This window comes from Temnothorax longispinosus, chromosome 7 (genome assembly GCF_030848805.1).
Source record: "Temnothorax longispinosus isolate EJ_2023e chromosome 7, Tlon_JGU_v1, whole genome shotgun sequence".
Lineage (NCBI taxonomy): Eukaryota > Metazoa > Arthropoda > Insecta > Hymenoptera > Formicidae > Temnothorax > Temnothorax longispinosus.
Window position 1 is genome coordinate 17,401,797 of NC_092364.1, and position 27,767 is coordinate 17,429,563.

Below are 27,767 nucleotides of genomic sequence, written 5' to 3' on the forward strand. Positions count from 1 at the left end.
CAGACCGACTCCAGCTGCTTAGGCCGCGATCAATACGGTCTAGATAGTCGAGATGATTCAGATGACGGCGGGCCACGCCGTGCCATTGACTGTGGATAGAACGTACGTAGCGAACGAGATTTGCGTCGGTGATAATCGGTAAGTGTTCGTGTTTGCCCTGATTGAAAACATTAATTATCGCTTAATTTGCAAAAATGGTGTTAATTAACGCTACTGTACGTTAGATTTTTTAGCAAATTTGCGAATACCCGGGTTTTTATCTTCTCTGTGTATTTATCTCCTGATATCTTTATTTATTAAGAGAATTGTCTGAATATTTATTTCGTGTACAAGAATTTTTGGTAAACTTTTAGATCATAATTTACAATTCGGTTTTAACATAAATTTTTTTTATTAAGCGGTCTGATAGATCATGGCATACTTTCTTTGTAAACTTTTTGAATTTTTGCAATATCTTCAAAATTGAATAAAATATAGTACACGAAAATGTGCTGTGACGTCATTTCTTATATAAGAAATGACGTCATACCCTTTGAAGTTGCCGTCATCAAAGAAACTTTAGCAAGCTATAACTTTCTCAAATTTAGGTTTTTTTTTTTAATTCAAAAAGTACTAAAAATCGGCTTAGATTCTCTACATTAATTATGGATACCGCTTAATAAAAAAAAATGTTAAAATCGAATTTAGCTACTTCTAAAGGGGGATTTTAAACGGCGTCTTCCGCTTTGTGTTTCTTTCGAATAAATTTTTTTTAAATAACTTAAGTTGTTTCGTTTCTCTATTATAATTGTATTCAATACATTTCAGAGATTTTTATTTTCATTAATTTCTTCATTTATATTTTATACATATTATATTTATATCTATGTTACTATTCATGTTTCGTATTTCAAATTTCTCTATACTGATTAATTTACTGGAGATATGCATTATTTAGAAAATATTCGGGGCATTATATAATTTCGTGCACAAATCTTTTAGTATTTGATGCGTACCGATTCTTTCTTCGCCATCGTCCTAAATAAACGACGATCATATCCTGTCTAACGGCGCACCCTCTCAATTCTTCGAAATGGTTCTATCCCATATTGCCGATATCGAACTAACCCATTAAAAACGTTACATCATCCCTAGGCACGATGCTCGCCGACAAATCGACGCGATATATCGCCGGGCGGGGTCCCGGCTTTTGTTGCAAAATTGCACTACATTGAAAAAGAATTGATAGAGGAGAAACGGAAACAAGGGGAGCGAATCGACCTCCATATCGCGTGACTTTGTAACTGCGATCGATTAAAAGAATTGAAACGGTCAATATTTTTTAATGATATGAAAGAAATAGTGCTGTGCATGCATTATTTAGCTATTAATAATTATCAGAAATATTGTAGTTAGTATTATATTATAATTCTTTGGAGAATGCCAATGGAGAGATCGAAACACTGTAACATGAAACGACGATATGAATCTATACGGTTCTAGGATTACTCCGAAACTTTCGGAATAATAAATTACTTTGAAGACAATGCGATCTTAATTACATCGTGTTGCATACAAGCATTCTAATTGTATCTCTTATTTTTTTCTCTCTCTCTTTCTTTCAGTGCACTATCGGCTTTCACAAACTTTCAGGTTGTATAATGATTGCGCACATTATCATGAAAGTAACAACAGATAGCAAAGCCAAGTGATATGTATTTAAAAAGTTTTTTTTGTATGCCTAAAATTATAAACTATAAATCTGAATTTAAAATAAAAATTTATATTTTATGTTCAAAACACAATACTTTTCGTATTACATTTTTAAAATTACATATTTCAAATACATTTTGAACATAGAATTTAATTAATCGGTTATATATCTAACAAGCTTTTTAGTTTGATATTAATTTATCTGCCGATAAATTAATAAAAATTATTACATAAATCAGCCCTGTATATTAAATTTCTGTAAAGATAGCATTTGTGCAGGTCTCCCATCGTATTTTGTGTATCCAAAACAGAGCTGATGTTGCAGTAATCGACTGAAGGTTCGTTATCGACGAATATTTTTAGACAGAATCCGCAAGTCGATACGTGGGCGTAACCGCTCCGCTATCGCTCAATTAAGCTCTTTAGAGATTAAGTAACGTTAAACAACGGGACGAACTCAATTGATGATCGTTATACGTATAAATTGCCCATCTCACACTTCCGCGTTACGTCAATAAGTTATTGATGCCAAACGAGTTTTTCTAGGACCTGATTCAGCCTAATATTGCGATGTATAGTTACCATTTGATCTTTCCGCCTCTATTCCTGAACCTCTTTATCATCTCTTTTTTACGTCCAAGCAATCTGCTTTACAGATATATCAGTTTTAATTTCTTATTTTTAATATTTACAATTTTATTTTTCCTGCTGTTTCTTTTTTTTTCCATTTACATGTACAAACTTCTACTCATATTTTTAAACCAGTCGAACGTAAAACATTCGTTTTGTCCATCTTATCTTATTCAATCGCATATATGTATGCGCCGTCAGATCAGATTTAAAATCAATTTTTCACGACGATGACGAAAATGGTTTCAGAAGGCAATCGCGCGTTTGACGGAGCGCGATTTCCCTTCGGGAAACCGAGATCAGCGTTTTCCTCGAGAGACGCGCCGTAATTCTGCGGTAAGCGATTCGAGAAGGTATTCGCTGGTGTATATACAGGAAGCGCAGGCAAAGGAGAAGGCGAGGAATTTCGTGAAATTCCAGAAGGCATGCACCGTTAGCTACGCTTCGGAGCCGGTAGATTGTTATTAATGAAAGAACAGGATGAGCGCTCGGTGGGCGCACCTACGGGTAACGTCATCGTACTACCTTGAATGGCTTATATAATGAATGCCACCGTTGCTGTAGACAGCGTAGACAATGCGTGCGTTACGTGACGCGTGTGCGAGCGTGCACATCGTTCCGATTCGTCGTCATTTCTTTTTAACCGGAACGCGTCCTTGTAAGCGAAGATTCCTAGTCGAATATCCTATATAGTCTCTACGATTGAACCAGAGGCAATTTATCATTCCGCTAGAAATCAATGACACATAAAAGTCACGTGGAGAACTTTGTTCAATTCAATTGACTTGAAATTACTTCGATTTTAACGCGCATTATTTCAGAAGTTTTTCTTTTTTAAGATTTTTTATTTCTAATTTTTTCAAATCCTTTTTTTAAAACTGTTGTTTTTCTTTATTCCTAAGCATTTTGCGAGTCATCGCGATTGAGACGTTTAATTGGAAATACGCTCTAATTATCACGACGGAGGGAACGCTGCAACTTTGTCGCGATTTTCAATAAGCAATTCGTCACGATAGCTCCGTCTTATTGTGCGAAAGCGCATCAGTCTTACCCATTTCTTGCCTCGCGCTCTGTTCCGAATGCCCGTTTACGCGCATCGTTGACTCCGAACTTTCCTTTTCATACTTGTGGCAGCGCCTTGATTGAGGATCCCGCGTCTGCAATAAGAAAAAAGAGCAATATATATTATTGTATACGCGCTTGCATTGCGTGCGCGTTGCGTCGCGGTGCAACGGAATATCGCACGCGCCACTTCCGATCCGCGTCTTCCTATTAATTGTTTCCGTAATTACCGGAACAGGGACCGTCATTGTGCGAAATCATTGTTCGAAGACAATGGTCTTAGGTCTGGGGATACCGTACGGAGAAATTACCGATGGTTGAAATTATCCGGCGGTTTGAAAATGATTATTTTGTACTTTACAGGAAATCGACCTGGTAAGCTGAAGGCTAGCGATAGTTAGATAACCGATTACGTAGAATAGTATTCTATATTTTTCTCTGTGCTTTAGTGCTTAAATCATATAAAATATAAATTGTAATATATAAAATTCAAAGTAGAATAAAAAATAAATGGTTGAAAAGTTGCTACTTTCTTAACTTCTACGTATTATTAATAATATAATAAATATATTTGTAATTTTTAAAGAAGAAAAAAAGCTATATATCAATAAAATTCCTATATTTTTTTTTCAGTTAAGTCAATTTTCGGGAATGTCGCGCACGTATCTCTTCCGTATATCGATACCGCAATTCGATTCTCGGTACAAACTTCCCCGCGGCGAAAGACTAACGGGCGTGTTCGGCCTTTACGTAAGCAGCCGTGAGCAACAAAATCTCGTAACTTTTAAACGCGCGCGTTTTTCCGCACCGCGTTTTTGCCGGCGCGAGAGCGTGAATCGCCGCGCCGGCGATTTCGCTCGAAAGGAGGAACATCAACGTATTACGACCTTGGCCAATGAAAACGAATGGCAAGTACGCGATAGTGTATACGTGCATAAAAGAATCGCCAGGAGAATGTAGGACGCGTTGCACCTTTCGTGTTTACTTACAGTGGCCGTAAGAAGAAAGTGCAGGCGGCAAATTTTTATCAATAGAACTCTGCCGCGAGAGTACAAGCCTTTCACAAGAGATTCATGCCTTATGGATTCTGTTACGGGCACGATTACAAGTGCGATAGCCTTCAATTACTTTAAGTGTTGCCGAGAGACGCGCAACAGCGCACTTTTTTTGTGAAATACACTCGCGCGATTCGAAGTGTTGCGCCTTTCAAATGACGTTAAAAGATCGTTATGATCAAATATAGTATCGATCAAGGTGAATTATTATACAATTCGAGAATAACGCTCTTGATTATCGATTCCATATAGGGAAGTGTGTCCAAAGAATATATACGGCCTTGGATATTATATACGAAATCTTCTCCGGCGCTCCGTGGAATGCGAATATGAATACGCAGCAGATATAAATTTTTCGGCATCCTTTTGCACGTCCTTTTGCACAGCCGGCGTTCCGCTTTCGCGCGATTTCTCAATCGCTCGAGACACCGACTCATCTTGTCGCCGTCATCATTGTAACCGGCTCCATTTTTGCGTCTCACGGTACTCCGCTTTTGCGCGTTCGTTTCGCGACTATCGATATCCACTTCGGCTCGAGCAGGCTCGAGCGGGGCTCGAGCGAATGTATGTCGGAAACGCAAAGAGATCTGTGAAGTGCATTATCGCGAACTGGGACACGGTGAGTATATTACTCGGCGAATATGGTCAGGATACATGCCACACTCGGTGGTTTATAATCTCACTCCGTGCAACCTGACGTCGACAGTCATCTCTCGAATCAAAGAAGCTACTCGATCTTGACTTCCAGACTGTGCATTAGTAATCCATAACATGCATATCTTTTTGAAAACGAGAAAGATGAAATTTCTCAGCACATTTTATTCATACACAAAGACTATAAGCCTCTTGTCCTGAATAATTTAGTACAAAAATAGTCTCTTGCAAGGAACTACTACGATCTTGACTTCCAGACTGCCTGTGCAATAGTAATCTGTAATATGCACACTCATATCTTTTTGAAAACGAAAGAGATAAGATTCCTCAGCGCGATTTATTTATATACGACACAAAGAGAATAAGCTCTTTGCTCTAAAATAATTTAGTACAAAAAAATGTCGATAATTTTTTATTAATTGTATTTAAATTCCAGTTTAAAATATTGAAAAATATAGTAAAATCAAGAGACGCGACGGTAAAATCACGGTAGTGTTTCGCGTCAAGTGTACGCGCAGTGCGAGACCGCCGTGACTCTTTTACGCGATATTTTTTACACAACGCAAGTATTATCCTTAATTTACCTGTTATATTCTTAATGATTTCTGAATTTTAATTCCAAATAATTAAATATAAACTAATTAATATACTATATGTTCTTTTGCATTTATGTATAATTATTTTTCTACCAATGTAACAAATCTTGAAAAATTAAATAATCAAAATTACCGTGTATAATAAAAAAGATATTATGTAAACTCTCTAGTATTAATACTAAGCGGTTCGTTTCGATTACTTCTATATTTCTATTTTGTCACAAAAAAGTGATCTGATTGTTAGCAACGATTGCTATCCCCGAAAAGGCGAGGGAATAGGAAAGTGAACGAAGGAGCTCGAAGGAGTGAGTCGAAACACAAAACCAGTAAGCATTGACCCGGCCAGAACGCTGCCTTATTGGTATATAAGGCCGGACCCCACGGTGCTTATTTTACGAGATCTCGTTGTGCACACTGGATGCGTGTTCACCGTACACCGTAACACCATATATACGCGGGCCTTATATGTATTACACACGACATGGGTAATTGGTTCACCGTTCTGTGTCCGTAGGCAGCCCCTGCGTTGCTGAGCCAACGTTAAGACTCTCGAGCCGGTCAAGTGACATTAGGTTTACATAAATAGCCGCGCCTATGATCTCCGTATCGCGTTTTACGATATTTCTCTCGCCATCTGATAGGCTGATTTGATCCTCGTCAAGTCCCAAATGATTTCAGGATAATCGCATAAACATCGCTGCGACGTGGAACCTAATTGAGAATGTCAATTACATTGATCTGCTGTTTAATAACTTGTAGGCATCGGTATAAAGTAAAAATCGTATCTTGTGAGTTACGATGGAGGACTACGAATATGTCTACATAGTGGCATGACTGGGAAATAAAGCGGCCTTCAACATTTATAGCCTTTCAAGTCTATCTATGTACATCTAACTGCGTTATTTTTTTACATAATTCTGATAAATAGCGACATAAAAATAGACTTTTAAAAACTTCTATCTATAGTTGAATAATATTGCGAAAAACAGAACTCACAATAAATGCATAATATATATTTTATATTATTCATGTATGTTACATATGGTTAATTAAAATTTATATTAAATAATTTAAACGGTAATAACAGTTACTAGTTACATCGATGTATAAACGTGTCAGATAAATTGCATGTGGTATATGTATTTCAAAATTTACGACACAAGTTGAATATGTGTGCAAAGAGCAACTGAACTTTCTATTGTGGGAAAATTCATGCAACACTGCGTTATATTTTAACGGGTTTAACCGAATATGTATTACGTTCGTAGCGGAACGACTAATAAGGATACGCGAGTCGAAATAGTCGGCAAGCAGAGAATGCGTTTCGTATAGGTGAGGGCGATTGCGCTATGACAATGCGAAACGAATTTGCATACACGCGAATTGATGCCGCGAGACGACGGACGGCGACGCCGGGGCGGTGATGGAGCTTAGTTGGCTCGAATGAGACTCGTTAAACACAGCTGGTAGTTAACAGACAATCTGCCGACGAAAGTGGACCAACGTTGAATTTATGGCGGCGGGAACGCTCGGAGTAGTATGGCATTTAACTATTTTACGTTCAAAGTAAAAGTCATAAATCTAGCCGAGACGGTGTTTGTTGTAATGTGGCGCTATTATATCGAGTCAGTTGCCGGGTTTTGTAATGTATGTGCGATAATCTTGACAAAGGCGTGCAAAAGACGAATCGCACATTTTTTTCTATTCTTACGGTATTTTACTTACAGTGCCTGGATTATTAATTATTGATAATTACAGTCACGAAATAGCTCGATCATAATAGTTTCTTATACATCTTGCGTTGTAATAGAATTTCGCGATGCAACAACGCACGACGCGCATTACAGCTAATGAAGCGACTCCTTAATTAATCTGGGACATCTTATATAAGCATGCGATATGACTCCATCAAGTTGAACATTCTCAATTAGCCTCCTCGAGAATGGCAGCGTGTAATTTCCAACGGAGAAAACACGATTAAGAAAAGTGTAAGCGTCAAATATCTCCAGCGAGGATCTCAATCAATCTCTCTGTTTAGTCTTAGCAAACTTGCAAATCACTTGTATTATGTATATCTCAATCTTTTCAAGTGTATTTAAAAATTAAAAAAAATTATACGTACGTATCACAGTAGTGTAAATAATTACAATCGAATTACAAATGAAAGGGAATGGTATCAAACTTATATGCGGTAGGTTCGCGAAGTGGAACGTGTTAAAATCTGCATATCTATTTTAATGTTACGACATTAAAGAAATGGAGAATTGTGATTATCTGAATTATTATCTAAATTTTAACGTAAATAAATGTTACGCGTGCAACTTCTTAAAGTTGCAGAGACATTCGACTACAAGACAGACTTTCTCATGACGGCGCAAGAGACTAGAATTTCCCACCTTAATCCTTACGATAGCATAATTAATTCACTTTGATTTCACGTGTAATATACTTTCCCGCCAAACATTCCTTTCTCGCAGTTCACAAGCAAACCGTCAACAAGCTTCATATATATATTACGATTTTTAATAAGAAATAATGAAATAACAAGAACCACTATGTAGGCTAACAAGAGATTAAATATAAATGCAATTAGTGACAAAAACAAATTATAATATGAAGAAAATAATAAAGAATATAAACTTTCGATTCTAGTTTCGAATATGCAACAAAGAGTATAAAGATTTCGATGATTTGGTTGAATAGTTACAATTATTACAACAGAATAATGTATGCCAGATGTACGCTTCAGTATTATTTGCAGTCACTTTTTTTTCTTGCAGATATTATATACGTAGTCAACGCTACGTTAAAAGGGTAACTCATTAAAATATTGTATATGTAGAAACAAGGACGCAAATTATGTTCAGAACACGACTAATCGATCCATCTCAACCTCGACTTTGACTGACCTCGTAATAACAATTTTTTCGTTTGCGAGCCGTGCAAAATTCAATTTCCGCTGCAATATAATTTATCGCGCTTTAATCTTTTATTCCTTCTTTTACACGCGAAACAAAAGTAGGTAAAGAAAAGAACTTGGAGTTATTTCACTTACTTCTTGGAGTTATTGTTTTTTAAGAGATACTGTCCGATCAGTACACGCAATTTATAATTTTTTAAGCTTTTAAGATTAATTGGATAAAACCTGTGAGATATACATAAAAAAGTTGCGCTTTAATAATACACGGTAAAATTCAACGAACTAAATACACGGTATAATTACCTTATACATACAGGCTTTTCTCATTTCGGGTATAAATTAATTTTCGCAAGATAATGGATGGACTGTCGATGTTAACGAAAAATAATGAAGCACTTCGCCCAAATTGATGTTGCGACCACAAAAATTTTATGCGATTATTCTTCGTCGTTTGTCATATCGCGCGCAATATTACGTAATTCTACCGCCGAGTGTCGGCAGGATAATCTTCTCGGCGTACTCATTGAAATCTCCTTTCAGGTAGCAATATGTAGGTGGATGTTATGTAAATTTCGGCGGCTCATCCAAAGCGCTAATGGCCGCGCGTGTAGTCAGCGCTAAATAAAACAGGTATGCGCATAGAGTCTCTCCCGTTTCTAGTTTCTAATCACGCATTTCCCTTTTACGCATGCTGCATATCCACGAAGAGAATCGCTTGTAATAGCGATCTTGACCCTAAACTTGACGATGCATTATATTAGATATGTATTTTCTTCTTTACAATTAAAAAATAACATAACTTGTACATACATTGTGTACTTTTAATTACCTATCGTATTATTTTTAACTTTATAAGTATATTATTCATCATTATTTCTGATGTTTACGTCTAATTGTAAAGAAGAAAATTGCATTAAGAAAAGATAAGATACTTGAATTTTTATATTTGCGAGAGTATCATGTATATTTTTTACGTTTCTCGTTGTAATCATGTTATTGTTAATTATTTTTAATAGTTAGCATCTTAATCAAAGGTTTAAAGCGTAATCTTTAACTGCACTTTAAAGCCACCTAGCTCGAAATGTAATTTTAGTTGTACAATTACTAAAATTTTGAAACCGAGTACTTGGAAAGCACATTGCAGAAAGCGATATAATGAAATGCAACGTAACGAAAATTAGCGATTTAATTCGATCAGCAAACATTACGCCACTGCGGCAATCACAAGGAAATTACGTTAAACCATTCGCGTCTCGTGTTTAGAGCTGTTTCCAGTTAACAAGGCGTAGGCGGGTGTTATGCAAATTTTGGCGCAGCATCCTTCGCGTTAATGGCGCGATCGTGATGCGACTGGCGTCAAGATAAATAAATAGGGACAGTGGACACGGACCGTGGATGAACGTGAAATCGAATATACTCCGTCACGTATCCGAGTACAACTATTGCCACCGTGAGAAAGCGAGAAATAGCAAAATAAGCGAAGTAGAATACGTAACAGTAGATAAATTGAACAATAATAAAAGAGTCTGCACGTTTACTTTTACAAACTCTCTCTCTCTCTCTCTCTCTCAATGTCTATAATTATTATTTAATATAATTGTATTTTTAATGACAATTTTTTTAATTGTTAACCTTACTCCAATTCATTAAACATTTTATACGCTAAATTATTCAGATATATATTTTTAAAGTTATAATTTTATCGTAGGTTATATAACGACGAGAGAATGCAAGACCTGTTTTGATTTATAAGGACGACGTCGATCGATAACATTATCGGCCACGAGATCCCGTTGAAGAGAGAGACTCTTCGTTTCTGCTAGCACTCAAATCTCGTTCCGGATAACAAGCTGCAACAGGATGTTGTGCAGAAAATATGGCGCTGTATCCTTTATGCAAATTCGCATTCGCGGGGCAGGTTCGGCCTTCTCTTATCTGGCGAACGGCGCGGCAAAACGTTATTAGTCGACGAAGATAAACATTTCCGCGGATAATAATCGCAGATTGAATTCATATTAAACATTGTGATTCTTAAAATGCAAACTCACAATATTAGTGGAAACGAAATCACGGTTACGTCTCGCGTGCTTGTTTTCTGAATTGATAAGATAGCGAGGTATCCGATATACTATATTCATCGCGTCGATAAATCCGACGTGTAAAACCGCAACAAATTCGTTCAGATGAAATCCTCACGTGTAATATTTTAATGCCAAGGCTGTGCAACAGCCTGTTTATTCGCGAACTCCTTGTATAGGGTAAATGCAGGTGAATGGACGGGAAAGTAAGTCAAATTTAAAATTAGAATAACGCTCACGCATTTATTTCCATTCACTTCAACTTATAGGTCACTTCAATAAATATTACTACAATTTAATCGTGGCTCAACTGATTTTATGGTTCTTTTTTTTTAAGGGAGATAGATAATCAATTAAAGACAGGCAATCTTAATTAATGCGTACATAATGCCTCGAACGAAATGGAAAACTTGCCTAACCGTATCTAATTGTAACTATGCTTATGGAAACGACCGTATATCATCTTTCGTAGCCGGCGAAGCATGTAGTTATCATATGCTTGGTCATTATATTTTTCTCGAGTGCACTGATACTGAATTTTAATCCACTTTACCTTTCAGGCCTAACCACGTGCTTTGTTGTATACATATTAATACATCGCTTCAAGTAATACGTATCAATTAGTTGTAATTTCAGTTATTCTGCATTCGAAATTATGGTTATTCAATGCTTGTGTACAAAATGTGAATATTTAATTTATACATGCGTTGCGAAACACTTAATAGTTTTGATTAAAATACTTCTTATTATAGACTTGTAGAATAGTTTAAGATAATATTTGGAAAATAGCTTCGTTGAATAAGCTCTGTATTTTTATTTTTGATCCTAACGTTTACAACATTGCTTTAAATTTTGAGACCTATTGGTTCGAAATATTAAATATTTTCTATTTCGGAATTAAACTAATTTATATTTGCTTTTTAACAATAAATATTTCAATATTTTCTAACTTATGCATATGTATATTATACTAAAAATATCGTTAATATATTCCAAAAACTACTGAGAGAGATAGTAAAGCTGAGGAAATAATATCTTAATGAGATACACGTACGTTCCTTTGACGTGTGACACATCGAGCTGTTATTTATTCAGTTTATCGATGGATCGAATGGTTTTAATAACGAGAAAGTCGCGGGAGTTGCGTAGGAAAGGTTTACGTGTCAATCCCGCGCATGCAAACGCATACCTTACATCGCGTTGCAGTTGATTGACCTCAATGTCCACCATGCGCGTAGCAATGACGGTGAGATAGGTGGCACCTATAATCGAACTCGTGCCAGCAATTCGCGCGTGGGATCTAAACTCTGTATTCCATTTATTCGATTTACATATTGTATCATCAGCGCAAATTCAAGTGCGATTCGTCGCAATGAAGAATTATAGTAAATAATTAAATTTTTCAAGCTTATTGTGTTATGTTATCTTATCGCTATCATAATAATACGTAATAATGTATATGCAACACCACGATGTTAATAAAATCAATAAAGTTATCGTTATATTTACTAAATTGAGAATTTCTTCTCTTTAATTGTGTACACGGAAGGAACGGTTTTGTTGAAGTATCTAAAAATCTAGCTAAATATACAGATCTAAAAATAATTTTGTTGCACCATTAAAATAATTATGGTAGGTTGCTGAAGTATGATGTTAATGCTGTAAAAAATTTTGACATATACGAATTAAATTATTTCATATATTTTATATATTTTATGTATGTAATATAAGTATGTTTCAACTACGATCTAAAAGCGAACGTTGGAATAGTGATTCGTGCACGGAATTTCTGTGGATATTCTGTTTCTGTTCGGAGACCGTAGGCTTGAAGGTGAGCAGTGTTGTGTCGGGCAAGAATATCGTAGCAGAAGAAAATAAAAGCGCAAAGGTTTTCGTTGGTAGTCAGGGTCGAACGTTAAAGTATAACTGCATTAGGTTATATTTAGAAATGCGGCTAGAGGCGGAAAAATCCTGCCAAAAGTCCGCACTTTTTTCTCGCAATTCATGTATCATATTAATCTTCTCATTAAACAATATAATTAATATAAAAGATATAAATAGAAAATAAAAATATTTACAGATTTATATTTACTTAAGCAGATTAAAAAAATAAAAATGTTTTATATTTTTTTCAATTCTTCATTAACATTTTCGTTTTCAAGGTCGCCACATCTAAAAATAGCGCGATAATTAAGTGCCACACGTACTTTTGACAGAATCCACAGTTGCTGGCCTTGGCACTTATCGCAAACAGATAATGAGCTTCGACACGAGAATACACCCTTACTCGTTTTAAATTCCCCTCGCGGACGATAAGGAAGCACGATAGGAAGCCACGATTCCCTCATACCCGCCAAGCTAATCGCGATCCCGTGGGAACTTCTGCACCCTCTTACACTCCCGCAAGATAAATTTTCGTAGGCTGCACTTTACATTAGAACCCGCTGCGCGTCAACTGACTAGAGAAACTAAATCTTATCTGCAACGGTATATGTCGCGTTACGCTTGCGGCATGCCTACGCGTTTACAGGCCTTATATTTATTATTTATTCTTAAGGCATACCGTGTCTTTATCCCCTGTCTAGATTACATGATAAAATTTAATGGAATGATGTACCCTACCGAAGGCAGGATAAGCATATAACGAGGCAAACTGATCAATTTTTCATGAAAAATCTTCGAGATTGTCCGTTGATATGTTTCTTCATATTGCACAAATTTTGATTAATTTTGCGAGACCCCAACTATATAAAGATTTAAAGATTATACGTATCCAATATTACGATGAATAAACGCATCAGTTTTTGCGGAAACCTATATTTGTATACTTCCTTTAATCCACTTTCTCTTTCTAATCCGACTTTTAAATGCTATCAATTATATTTTGTGCGTCCGTAGCAGTGTCGGTCAACATTTTTATTGTTTCTAAAACAATTTTCTGTGTATAATTCTCTCATAAAAAAATATGCTGCTTTAAAGTGCAAATTAATTTCCCACCTTCGAGAGTCATTGTGTAAGGCTAGAAAGTCGAGAGATATATTACACGATATCCCTCGTTGCAGTTTTAAAACGCAAAAACAAATTTACTGAAGCCTCCATCGACCTGAAGTCGCATTATGAAAACCATATAAACGAGACGTATACCCGAATAAAACTCAAAGCAGTACCTATTCGCAACACATTCGTTCCGTATACATATATCCGAAATATACCAGAACAGGTAGCGAAGCCTATTAGATGGATACCACATCATTACCGACCGCTATTGTGTATTCAGCTTTAAAGTAACGGCGGCGAATTCGACACCCGGCTGGTCCTCGCTTTCTTGAATCGGACCGGATTCGCAGAGAAGTGCGCAGAAAAATATCGTTTATCATATTTGCCTAGCCGGTCCAAATTTACCTGCTCTAACAATAGAATCGGTTTCAAAGTTCGTACCCTAATGCAGATGTCGATCTGATTATGCCGTCTTGCGTATACCGCGCGTATACAAGACATTTAAAATAGAGAACCACTGATGGGGCAGTGTGGAAATTTATTTTCTTCTATACTCAGAAGGTCTAATGGTTCTGCATGTGTTCGCCAATGCACGTGGGTTCAGGTTCAGGTTCAGGTTGTGCATTGGATACCGTCGAAGTCTGGGTTACCTCGAGCGCCGGTAGACAATAAACAGAAGAACTGAAGCGACCTGAACAGGCGCAAAAAAGAGGGGAATGGGAAAATTCGAAATTCTCTTAACTGTGACGTAACTTGGTGAAAGAGAATTATTAGAAATCAACAAATAAAAAAAGGAGCCACAACAGGGTGGCTGATGACAGATCGAAACGTACGTATAAAGTATTATTTTAATTAAATATTACGACGCGACACTCTGTTGTGGCTTTGTGCCTTCTTTTTTATTTATGGACTTCTAAAAAATGACCTAGACAGAACATTTGTTCAAAAGGGACTAAGTATAACACGCTATTAATAACATTGGCATTTTTTCAAAAGTGAGTCACGTGTCGCGAGTGCCAATCGTTCAAAACAGCATAAAGAGAAATCTTTCTTAACGTACTCAAAGTTATCAATAGAATACAGCTGGCGTATTTGGCGACTTTGTTGTTTCTCTCTCGACCTCTTAAGCGTCATAAACATGTTGTCACTCGCGCGTTCGAGTATCTTATTCGCGCGAACGTTAGAAGGACGTGTGTTTCCTAGTCATTCGTACGGTCCCCAGCTGTAATTAGTCGTTTTGCTCGTCGCGTTATCTCGCGCGGGAGCGCGGATAATCGGCCGTGATTGTGTCGCGTCGCCGCGCGCAATGACGAGATACTTATTTCCGTCGCGGGTCGTCGATAACGAAAATCGGAGACCTTCTTTCGTCGAGCGACGTGGAGCGCGCGAAATTCTTCCGCCGGCACCGTTATGCTCCGCTTTTTCGTCGCCGCGCGGCACCGGCGAGCTTTATGGGAGTCACACTCTCTATACGCGACTCACGACTTAGACAATGGCGAGAGAAATTACGCTGGTGAATGTCGTGAGAAACCCGGTTGTGCGCGCCGTTGCCTCACATTGTCGGAACAGGTCGTATAATTGGCGACGCTGTGCTCGAGATCTTCGGCCGTCTCATCCCGCGCCAAATACGCGAGCGTACGTTTATGTACGGAGCGGAAACGCGCTCGTGGTCTCGCCGCAAAAACACCCTCCCCTCTTCCCTGTGATTCTCTCTCTCTCTCTCTCTTACAAATTGGAGAAGTGCCAAAGAACAATATGTCGTTACTCAACACATTCCAATCTGAACTACGAGTTGTGCTAAAGTACTATACGGTTTTTCTTTCGTGATTAGATAAAAAAAGAACGTTTGTTTATTTTGCAAAACTAACATGAGTTTTTCCTCCGTAAGATGAGAGCTTTATTGCACTGACAACACTCACATCATTTGCGTGGATCGTTTACACTTTGTTTTAACACTTGCATGTTAAGAAATGAGATAATTTTGTCACAGCTCTACCGAAAATAAATAAGGTTCTTTTTATTATATTTTAGAAGGGGATGATTCTTTATTTTTCTTATAAAAATCCGTTTTTAAGCAGCGTTCAAGAGGTGTTTATCACGTCATAAATAATTTATAGAAAAACCTTTATGCGTTCATCTTACGCAAAAAGGGTTCACTTTTATATTGTTTATCGGAATATTAGCGGAATAATTATTAAAGGCAGGTTATTGTTTCCCGTAAAGCGTTTTAAAACGCTTGCGTGAGCAGCTAAGTTTTCTCCTCGATCTTATCGAATTATCGCATCGACAGTTTGTAACAACTTTAAACTTCCATCTCGTACTGAGGTTTGTTAAACAATTTCACGTTAAAATGCTCAATAATTCTAACACGCGAAATTAGTGATGTGTAAAAGTAATATTTTGTGCCTTTTTGTAGATTTCTTTACAAAGTAACTTATGCACATAAGAATGTTTAAAATAATTGTAGGGGTAAAAACCACGAGTAAGTCAAATATTTTAAAAAATTTGTGGTTTTTACCCCTCCAATTGTAGTATATAGTAAGATAAAATTTCGACTTATACAATATTTTCTAATATATATAATTGAATAAACATAAATAAAGCAATAAATTAAATAGTTCAGATTTTGTTAAGAGATGTTGTTTATCTCTCTTGAAAAGTTGAATAAAAAACGCATTTAGAAGATATATATCTGTATCTCATCGATACATATCAAATACAAATTTCGACATATATTGGCAATCTAGTTCTACCTAGTCTTTGATAAAGAACAATTAATGAATAATTCTGCAAAAAGTTAAAACGTTTTTTATCAAACGACACGACCCATTTTTCTACAGTTAAAAGCATTCTGCCGACACATTATCTATAATTATCTACGTACATGATGTTACTATAATCTTGAGATACCTCGTCAATCTTAGAAGAAACACTAGATCTCTAAATAAATATGACAGAATGTGCTTGGATTTTCTGACGCCTCCAGCAAATTATGTCATTACCGAGATTAATATTTGATTACATACCCCGCATATATCGGAAGTCGCATTTATTAAAAGATATTCAATTACACAATACCTCTACTAACTTAAACGTAACTTTTTCTTTTGGTTTTGTTCAAATATTTTTTAATAAACATTTAATTTGTGCAATTGATTAATAAGAAATAATCAAAATTATATTACTACAATTCTCGTTGTCAATTATATTTTCACTCTAAATTTATCAAGGAGTTTATCTCTGGAGGGAAATCTACAGCTCCTGATACATTGTACAACAATAAATTAAAAGAGATTTATAAGTCATCCCTAAATATATCAAGAAATAAAACCTAAGATATTAACTAAATAAAAATTGAAATGTAATTAATGATACGTTCCAATCAAGTTTTCGCTATCTACTCCAGATTTATCAAAGAATTTGTCTCACTAACAATAAGAGCGTTAACATTCATAACATATAATTTATTGAATATGATATACATATTATTCACATGTGTATCACATCAATAAATATTTATCATCTCGATAAATTGTTTTCAAAATTAATTTTACCTCCAAATTTATCGCATAATAGAATCGACTCCGAGATACATATCAGTTCTTCGAATTTTGCTTTCACAAGCGTGCCAAAGACGAATTCCTCCGGCGATTCTTTCAAATCGCTCCGATCAATGGATCGTTACGGCGATCGGGTTCGCGTGATTATTGGATCTCGCCTATCGCGAAATAATTGCATACGTGCGTGAAAAGGTACGCGAATTTCACATACCTGGATACGATCGCGAAAAATCCGCGCGAGAAGGAGGGCTTCCCCTCGCCTCCTCGAGAAGGGGCGATCGCGCTCTCCTGGCCGGCAGCAACCCGCGCGAGGATGTTTCCGCAAGGTATTTGCATACAATCCGGAGACGGGGTCCGCGGCGGTTCAGGAATCCGCGGAAAGCGGCCGACCGGTTAGCTTCTCCGCCTGCCTTCCCTCCTCTTCGTCCGTCTGGTGCGCGACGCGTCGCGTTCCTCCAGGTCGAGGGCGAAGGCCCCGCTTCGAGGGCTCCCTTCCTTCCGGTTCCTCCTTCCTTCCGCTACCGGATGTGTAGGTCCTCGATCGACCAGGACCAACCGGAGAAGCGACAAATTCGGACGCGCGCGCGCGCGCACACACACGCGCGAGAAAAAGAGAGAGAGAGAGAGAGAGAGAGAGAACTTGCCAGACGACGAAGAATACGTGGAGAACGGAAAGTCCGTCGCTTCGTCAGCAACGTCGGGCGAAAGGTGCCGCGCGGTCGAGAACCCAGCAAGTACTGCTGAGGCCAACAGGTGAGCCGTGCCAGCGGTTTACGGCCAGTGGCGTATCACACTGGTATCCTGCCGAGGGCAACAGGTGTGACGACGCAGCGAGATACCAGGAGCGTAACCTCAGGCCGTTTCATCTGTCATTTGTTGCTTATCTGCTGCTCGCTGTTTCCAATCAGTTTGATAAGAGCGTGAGAAAACAACGTTTGTATATTACCAAAGCGTCATTTCTATGCCTGAAAAGCAGAGGCGTGCATGTTCGGAGGCTTATTATTTAAAAAGAAATTCTTGAAAATAAAAAATTGCAAGTACTCTTATTTAGATAAATTAATTAATGAAATAAATATAATTACATAAATTATCATTTATGCAGTCTGCGATTGAATGTATATTAATCCTTGCTACTGTGATCGTACTTTGGAACTTTAATTGAACTCTGTCTATATTAGAAAACGTAAACAGTTTTGTAATCATTACCGGTAAACGTTATTTAAAAATGATCTGTGGATTTGAACTGCAAATATTTGTAATGCATTTCCAAATATGCAGCAGTCTTTAATAATATTCACCGAAAATATTTAGCTACGAAGAGATTATGAAATTAATATCAGAAGAAGCTATAACTTTCATCTGTCATACGCCGTCTGATCAATTTTAATACATAAGATTAGATCTTACAATTAGTGAGAGAAAACGATGATCCCGACATTTTAAAACATCATAATTTTTATTATAAATTGCAAAGTCTATAAGATATTATCGAGTTATCTCGCTTTCTCGGGTGACGACCTTTTTATTCCTTCTTATTTCTTACACTGCTCCTTAAAAAGATATAAAATATACATTAGAGAGAGGATAATTGAACTTATAAATAGTTAACAGTTAACATTTCTGATGTGATTTTTTTCTATTATTTATAGAGGAAAATTAATTGCATTATTTAATCACACTTAAACTTATATGAAAGGTGGCAATTTTGTACCAATAAAAATTGAATAGTAACAAATAATAAAGGATAAGAATAGCATCCAAGGAGGATATCTATCATAAGGGTGCATAATGAAATGGTTAATTGAAATCCCTACTGGATCGGCCTTGAATTAAGTTGTAGACCTTTATAGAAGAAAACCAGTTCTCTCCGAATCCGGAAGAAACATATGTTGAACAAATGTTCCCGGATAATTCATTGACGCTCCGCCGGTTCTCATAAATATCGACGATCGCGGTTTCCGACACGAACCTTCTGTATCCGCATTTCTATATGACATACGACGCAGTTTATATTCGCGCAGAAATACTCAACACGCATTTTTTTTCGCGAGAAGAGATTGCCTGAAGTAAAAAGAAAAACAAAGCAAAATTGAAGAAAGTTATTAAAGATCGAGATATTACATTTTCTTTATTTTTCTCGCGTTAGCATCAACTTCAACTTCTTAATTTTTTAATTTAAATTTTTTTAATTTGAATTTAAAAGCACTTCACGCATCTATAGATTTTTTATCGTTTGTAAACAAGATTTATCATGCTGCCATATTACACGTAAAAGAAACTAAATTATAAGTTTTTATTTCTTGATTAACAATAACGATTGATGTTATCTTATTGTTGTTGCGTACTTATCTGAAATACATGAATTTCTTCATGTTCATGATACATATTGCTTGACTGCGTTAAAGGTGATGAGAAATGCGAGCAATTTCGTTTCTTATTAATATGCACATTCTATATAGTTCATCTAACGCATTGACTACCGCCTCATTATGTACATTATAGCCCACCGTGCTCTATCATTAATGTACCGAGAAACGTCTCGTGCGGATGGAATTTTTCACATGGAGAAAGATTAATGCGCGCATACTTTAAACGCACATAAACTCTATTCGATTAAATTAATTTTAAAATAAAGACATAATACACTATCAGTTTTTAATTATCATGAAAAAATTATAATAGAAAACGGTAATTTCTTTAATTACTCCAATCCATTGACATCTATTATAGTTTTTACATTATTCTTACATGCATACATAAATATTATTTCACATACAAACTATAAGTTTCATAAAAATAATTTATTAAAGTAAATAATTTAAACATTGTCTAATTGATCATTTCTGGCTTGATATTGTATTGTTTCAGGTATTGTTCAGGTGTATCCATCACCTTGAAACAGGCAGCACATGGTGCATTATCTTGCACCAAAATGTGCACAAGAAAATACATTTTAATTTAAGAGACATGAATATAAAAATCTTGACGGAGGCGAAAACAGATTCGGCATATCACAATGAGCGAGATCAGCCAGTCGTATCGAATGTAGGTTACACAGTCGCTCACCTAACATCGCCACTTCCTTTGGAGGCTTTTCTTCCCGTGCGAAGTAAAAGTGCTGGGCGTGAGAGACGTCGCGCGTGGCCGGCCGCTTTTGCACAACATTCTCATTCAAATCAGCCCAGCGGATTTCGCATTCCCGAGAGAGCCATCGCTTTATTATAATATCAACTCCCGAGGGGATCCTTCGATCTATTCGCCTACACCTTCCGTATAATCTTCACGAGTCGTTCCTGCTTCCTGCGACGATTATACTGCGCCGCGCGAAATAACGAAGTGCGAAGATCGTCATTTTTTTTTTTAGGCGTGGGAATAGATCTTCTTCTGTGTTTGGACAAGGCGCCACGTGTGTTTAACGCGACGTACACACACGCAAACGTTTTTACATAATATGTCGAGATGTATCTGCGAAGGCGCGAAGAATATCTTCTTCGATGATTTCGCTCGATTCGTCAATAACGCAAAACTCGTGTTATCGATATTAAACAAAAGAAATACTCCAAGTTTAAATTTACGATGAACTTCGATCATTATCTTTCGATAATAATTTCTTAATTAATTCGTATCATGTTGACGCCTCCGTATCGGGATGTGTGTATTTTATATCTTCTTACGTCACAATCTCGCTGACGCAATTTATGTCATTGTGAATCATGTCATAAAGATAATCTATCACAGAGTAAATTATATAGTTATCTCATTATCGTAAAAGTATTTGACGAAAAAGCAAAGCCCACCGCTTTATCCATATATATTTGTGTTAAATTAAACAATTTGCCACGAAAACGACAAAAATCGCTGCCTTTATCAATCTGAAGTTGATACATGGAATTATACTTCGAGAAAAAGATACTATATATTAGTTAACGAGTTACAAGTTTTTTAATTTATGCGTCATAAGAAACAGCAATAATGAGTTATGAAATAAATTCCGAAAACGAACAATTTTATATTCAGTTATAATCGTCTGATGAATGTTTTTTTTACAATCGTGAGCGCGATACGTCTAAAGCGTAATAAGAGCATTCAATATGATACAATAGACACAATGGTGGTTCGCAGAGAATGAATAGCAGGTCGGAGTGCGTTGCGATAAATCGCACTCACGTTTTCCATTAATCATTAATCGCATTGCGTCGTCCCGCGCGAACGACGCGGAATTCGCTTGATCGCGCCGATCCTCGAAACGTTCTCTGCGAACAACATTGTTCGCCAACTTGCGCCATTGATCCCGCATGTCTGTCACATAAACTCATGGCTCGTGGATATCATTATTCGCAAATTATTCGGAAAGTATAGCGATTACGTTGAACCGCACTTTCGAAACGTTGAACAAACTTCCTCTGTAATATATGGTAGTAATAAGTATCTAGTCTGAAATTCGAGAAGATCATGAACGTAAAATTAAAATAACATTAGCTTGAAGTTGAGATTTTATTATTTAGAATTATCCCTTAATAGAAATAAGAAGGAAAACATAAGAACTGCAATTTTAAACAACAAAGATTATAATTAACAAGTATTATGGAAATTATTTTTTATTTAAAATACAATATTTATATTATTCTTTCTAAATTAAACATTAACTTCTTGCTGTTTATGACAATAAAACAAATGTTCTTATAATAAATAAATAGATTTTAGAAGTAAATTTATTTGCAAAAGTATTAATCAATAAAGTTACATATTATTTTTATTATTTTACCGATGGAGTTTGACGAGAAGAAATGTAGTCATTTATTAATGGCTGGCCAACAGATGACGCCATCTTAGAAGATTCTCAGGGGCATATTATTGAATTTTTGGAATCATCAAAATAGATTAATAATCTATCTACAAGAAGATAAAAAAATAATATTATCGCTCCTATGTAGTCAATAATATATTTTATTTTATAATTTTAAATAAAATACTTTTTATTATCGAGTAATATTATTTACATTTTTATTTTATAATAAAAGCTTTACTATAAAAATAACAATTTTATCTATTTATTCAAATTTTATATCCATATATATACATTTATCTTTCATCGAAATTAATTTATTTGAAATAAGTTATTATGAGATTTACTTTATGTTATTATTAAACAAATACATTTTTATACGTAATACCGTTGCAGCATCTCTCTTTAGTTAATTTAATATTGTTGTTGGCATGGCACGTACTCCTCATGTACGATTGTACATAGTCCTGATACTAATAGCTGCGGTGTCCGAGTGGTTAAGGAGTTGGACTCGAAATCCAATGGGCTTTGCCCGCACAGGTTCGAATCCTGTCCGCAGCGATCATATTTTTTTTTTCTTTTTAAGATATTTTTCTTCTTACTTTCTTATATACGATATTATGGTTGATATTAATAAAATTATAAATATTTAATTTTTATATTTTTACATTGTAATTTTTATTGCTTGATACTCCGAATTGTCGCACAGCTAACTTTTTAATCTCGCACATAGTACATTTAACATCAATTGGAAATTATTTTGTTATTCTTTGGCCAAAAATTATAAAAAATTTCTTACACATAATTATGATAACTGTGATAGTTAAAACAGACATTGTTATGTATAGCGTTTACTTTAACACATTAACAAATAACATTTCGAAGTAAATCCACACTAGGAAAATGCGTGGATTATTAACCTGTGTCGAATATGCCATCCAGATGAGGCAATTCGATTATCATTAATAAAGTATAAATATAAATATTTTAATATTCTTCAACATCCGGGGTACCAAGAGTTATCATGAAACTCTTTCGCTGTTTAGTTATAAAATGTAAAATCGGAACTCTGTGACGCGATTCCTCGGAGAAGGAGACACGGTCGCCGCGCGCATATAGGTTCCATAGTGATCAAGACGCTATCTCAATTGACCTGTGGCCCCACCACCCTCCCACAGATTCTCCGCGCCGTTATCTGGCGTTATGTGTGGACCGACCCTCACGTCGACCTTCTTTCACTTGGCTACGAACCACCGTCCATTCAAGATGAACCGAAACATCGCGCTCGCCACCGTCGCCGTGATCCTGATCCTGGCCCTGTCCACGGTCTACGCGGAAGTCGTACATTGGACGCCGTGTCCACCCTCCTGTGAGTATCCACCTCTATTTTAATTAACGATCGCGATCTGCTTAATTAAACGGCACAAACGACGTTATCTCGAGGGAGAGATCTAGGAGCGGGCACCGTAATAGCGACGGAAGTGACGGCACGTTTCTCACTCGTGTTGTCCGCGACCCTTGCTCGCGCTCGACACCGTAATCGACGGACGTTGAGGAAAAAAATCGGGCTGTTCGGTAGATACGATTAATAGCCATGCTTTTACATCGCCCAGGAGCGACGAACTCTCGTTTAACGCGGTTACGATGTCTCGGTTGCATTGCGCGTAAATAAGCCGGATATATTTGAAACTGGAATGGCTCGGCGACAACTTTTATACATTTGCGCATTTTTATTTCCAACTTCGCGATACAGCTATCATATATTTCGGGTCAGGTTATTTACGAGTCTGACGCATTGCCATCATGAAGTATTCTGCTTATTGATTTTAATATAAATGTGTATTGATCGTATCAAAGTTTATTGAAGTAGTCTCTTTTAAATACAACACTTGGAATTATCAAAAAATTAAAATTTTTGCTAAGAAAGAATTTGATTACAAATACTAAAAAGTTTATTATTAAATAATTTATTATATATTCCAAAATGTATTATGAATTGATAGCAAACAACATATTAAAGATTATTGTCTTCAGATGATTAAATACTTGACTATTCCGGAGAGATTGGGCAATTGATCTAAATCACTAAATTTTTATAACAGTTTTCGACAATACACGAAATCAAGTATGCAAAAATTTTGAATGATAATAATAAATTACTTACTATAGAATTTGGATTTAGACCATATCTTTTTCTTATTTATTGCATGCTAAATATCGATGCAGTTAGTTATCTTAAACTATAAATGACCCATAAACTATGACTAGAGAAAGAAAGACTGAGATTGAAGCAATAATGCTTCTTTCTATGCAAACAAAGAAGAGACTACTAGACTGAAATAGCATCGTCTTCGTCTTTCTCTCTCACTTGTCACGTGAATTATGAATCTTCTACAGAACACAAGATCACACTTTACAACCCATTATAAATCTCTTTTTTCCGCAAGATATTGAGAGTAATGGGTTTCATAAGTTTTTAGATTTTATATGTCCTATAAAAAAATATAACAATGTGAAGATTCTCTTAACTCCGTAAAAAATTAATTTTAAATATTGTCGAAGAAGAAAGTTTATCATTCGCTTAGCCAACGTAGTTCCATCAAATTATGCACGTTCAAAGATTCGATCAAGGTACATGTTAGAAAGCGTCAATATTTATTGGACGCTTCAAACCTATTATGTCCAGATAAATTTGATTAAGATGATACACATATGCAATTTAAATTAAATTTACAATACTATACAATAAAATATAGTAACAAGATAATATTTAATTAGAAACAGAACGCAGAAACGTGTTAAATGATAAAATAAGAGAAAACTCTTCTCTCTTTCTCTGTATGTCTTTCTACCACCTTTCTTTCTATATATCTTACCCTATATTGTAACGCGCAACGTTTAGCTTCGCTGTGATTCTCTCTCTCTAAGTTAACTCTCTAGTTAAACGTTGCGCATCAATGTTCTTTGATAAGTATTCCATATGAATGACAATTATCATAGACGAGAACAACATTGAGGTTTAAATTTACTTTCCGTGGAAGAGAGCTGCAGATAAACTTTTCGAATAAAATAATCTCTCGTAGAGGAACATGTTGAATCAATGAAACGGTTAAACTTTGACATAAAAGAGATATGTTATATGAGTTATTTTACGTTTCATAAGTCTCTGTGTATGTTTATCGAATATTCGGAAAAATTTCCCCAATGGAACTTGCGCGTTATAATTTATAACCGAGTCATATATGTATATTCGCGAAGAATGAATCAAACATCTCATATATAATCTCATATAGGAAAATGCAGGGAAAAGATGAAAATACTCGTATCTGCCTCCTTTAAGCAGAAACTTCACAATTTCAAATTACTTTGCATCGATCTGTAGAGATTACAACGTCAATGACACGTGCCATCAATGACATCGTTGCACACATATTTCTTTCTCTCTCCTTTGCTGAAGTTCACGCACGCTTATCTCATTATTCCTTATACGGAAGAAAAACGAGGCTTTTGCAGATTACGCATGATGATAATTCGAAAGTAAACAGGACATCGGTTTAACTCAAAAGAAGTATTGCGCAAGTAAAATTTCCTCTTACACAGCATCGTATAGATTACTATTTTATAAACAATTTACTCTACTTTTATTATCGATTGATTAACATGCGTAGATAAATGACGCATACACAAATGAGCAACAAATTTGAAAGATAAACAGAAAAAATAACAGAAAACATGAGTGAGAAACGCGAGAATAAAATAGCAAATTTAAAAGAGATTTACTTATTTTTGATTATTCTTTTATTAATGGTCGAATAATCAACTAATCAAGAAAACTAACTGTAGATATAATGTAATTTTTAAATTAATTTATTAGGTTTTAAATTCTCCCCCATCTCTTTCTCCGTCTTTCTTTCTCACAAGATATAAAAGATCTTTTTTAAATAACTTTAAATATCCAAGTAATTCTCTACGAGATCTTGTTATCGTTACATTTCAGCCGCAGAACAACTGTGCACCATACACGAAGTACGTGTCAATCCATGTAGCGAAGCCGAAGAAAGAAAGCCTTGTTCTATAAAGAAGGGTCGCAATGCAAGCATAAGTTTTGACTTCACCCCTGGTACGTATACTCAAAGTATTACACATATATGCCTGACATACATTAATCATGAAGATGTATTACAAAAATACAGTGGATTAAGTAAATACTTTCAAACTTCGTGTTTAAAAAAAATTAGTTACACTTTTTATGTACAGTTACATATTTTGTATTCAATTTGATTATTTATTTAAAAGATTATAGAAAATAGGATGCAGCAATAACTATTGTAGAAAACGATTGTAAATTATATTGATGTTTTTAGCAAAACGTAACAAATAGAATGATTTTTTAATAATACTGCTAGTAAAAAATATCAATACAATAATCTTAGTGCTCTGTGACAACGCTTATAAAAGCGAAATATTTCAAAATATGAAGCGATCATTCGTAATAAAAATCATAGTAAAAATTGTAGAGTAAACTGGGGTAAGATGGCTATACAGGAAAGCTGGCCAACCCATGTTCATGGCGAGCTAGACTGAAAGAACATAGGTTGACCATCTTTCCTGTATGGCCATCTCTTACCTGAGTTTACCCTAATAAAAATAAAAAATCATTTATATAAAATCAATTGCGAAATGTCCTTGGTTTATGCTTTTACTTTAATTAATTATTAAATGAATAGATGTTTTTCATATTCCAAAACGTATTATATATTATCAGCCTTAAGGGCGTCTATACACGTACGAGTTTGGCTCGCAAGTCCGGCTCGGCGAGCTTGATTCGCAAGCCGGACTCGAACGTTTTTTCACCACACACGAAAGGAAAATATGCGAATTTGGCTCGTATGATGCCAAGCCCGGCTCGTGCACATCCCACCCACGAACGAGTAGAAACCGAGTCGAGCCGAACTTGCGAGCCAAACTCGTACGTGTATAGACTCCCTAAAACTCAAGCAATCATACACAGTTCAACGTGTATTACTGGATATATATTTTATTTCAGAGTTCAATGGATCGTTATCCACCAGAGCATACTGGGCTTCTGAGATCGTGGATTTGCCATTCTTGGGCATGCCGCTCAATGCCTGCACATCTACCGTTTGCCCAAGCTCACCTGGTCAAAGACAAACGTATTCAGTGATTTTGCCTATCTCTAAGAAATTCCCTGCGGTAAGTGATGCTTCGATCTCCATTTCGATTTTTTTTTGTAAACTTCTTCGCAAGTTTGTTGACATCCCATAACTTTCTATTTTAAAATCTAGACAATCTAGTCAAATATTTACATGCTAAAGCAATGTAGAGACATGTAGCTTAAACATAATTCGAGATGTAGACAAAAGATTTACTATGCATAAGCAGTTTTGATATAAAACAAACACAAGTTGATCTTAAAATATTATTTAAAGAATATTTTCTCTTTTATTGCAGCGAACGTATGATCTCAAATGGAAATTGTGGAATGAACTAGAACAAGAGTGCTGTTTTATGTTCCAAATTAAATTGGTGAAGTGAAGTCGTTGTTCTTAAATCTCTAATGTATCATCTTTCGCAATGGTTATAATTCGCCAATCAATAATTTAATGAAATAAACAATATATTCATATCAGTCATACTGTTTTCCTTGTACCCGTATTTACAAGATATAAGAAATATTTATCAGACAACAATTTAACGGCTTTATAAAAATATATTA

The 27,767-nt window shown here is 35.8% G+C and overlaps 2 protein-coding genes, 1 long non-coding RNA gene and 1 other non-coding gene across 4 annotated transcripts in view; 3 read left to right on the top strand and 1 right to left on the bottom strand.

Moving 5' to 3' along the window:
- The window catches only part of LOC139816621 (echinoderm microtubule-associated protein-like 2), a 39,534-nt gene extending 21,675 nt beyond the window's left edge, over positions 1 to 17,859 (bottom strand). Inside the window, exons 1-2 of the mRNA XM_071784246.1 lie at positions 17,456 to 17,859; positions 3,374 to 3,479 (exon numbers count right to left, since the gene is read on the bottom strand). Coding sequence (XP_071640347.1) covers positions 3,374 to 3,419 — 46 coding nt within the window. The 5' untranslated portion in view covers positions 3,420 to 3,479; positions 17,456 to 17,859. The remainder of the gene's footprint in view (positions 1 to 3,373; positions 3,480 to 17,455) is intronic.
- On the top strand, positions 38 to 27,680 carry LOC139816625 (MD-2-related lipid-recognition protein). The gene is made up of 5 exons (XM_071784253.1): positions 38 to 138; positions 23,209 to 23,399; positions 26,028 to 26,150; positions 27,078 to 27,244; positions 27,503 to 27,680. The coding sequence occupies exons 1-5, from the start codon at positions 53 to 55 to the stop codon at positions 27,584 to 27,586; spliced, it is 651 nt and encodes a 216-aa protein (XP_071640354.1). The 5' UTR covers positions 38 to 52; the 3' UTR covers positions 27,587 to 27,680.
- On the top strand, positions 6,773 to 11,030 carry LOC139816627 (uncharacterized). The gene is made up of 4 exons (XR_011733050.1): positions 6,773 to 7,677; positions 9,150 to 9,239; positions 9,873 to 10,059; positions 10,318 to 11,030. It is a non-coding gene; the product is annotated as an uncharacterized lncRNA (long non-coding RNA).
- Trnas-cga (transfer RNA serine (anticodon CGA)) lies at positions 22,510 to 22,591 on the top strand. Its single transcript has one exon. It is a non-coding gene; the product is annotated as a tRNA-Ser (tRNA).
- Positions 27,681 to 27,767: the final 87 nt, after the last annotated feature.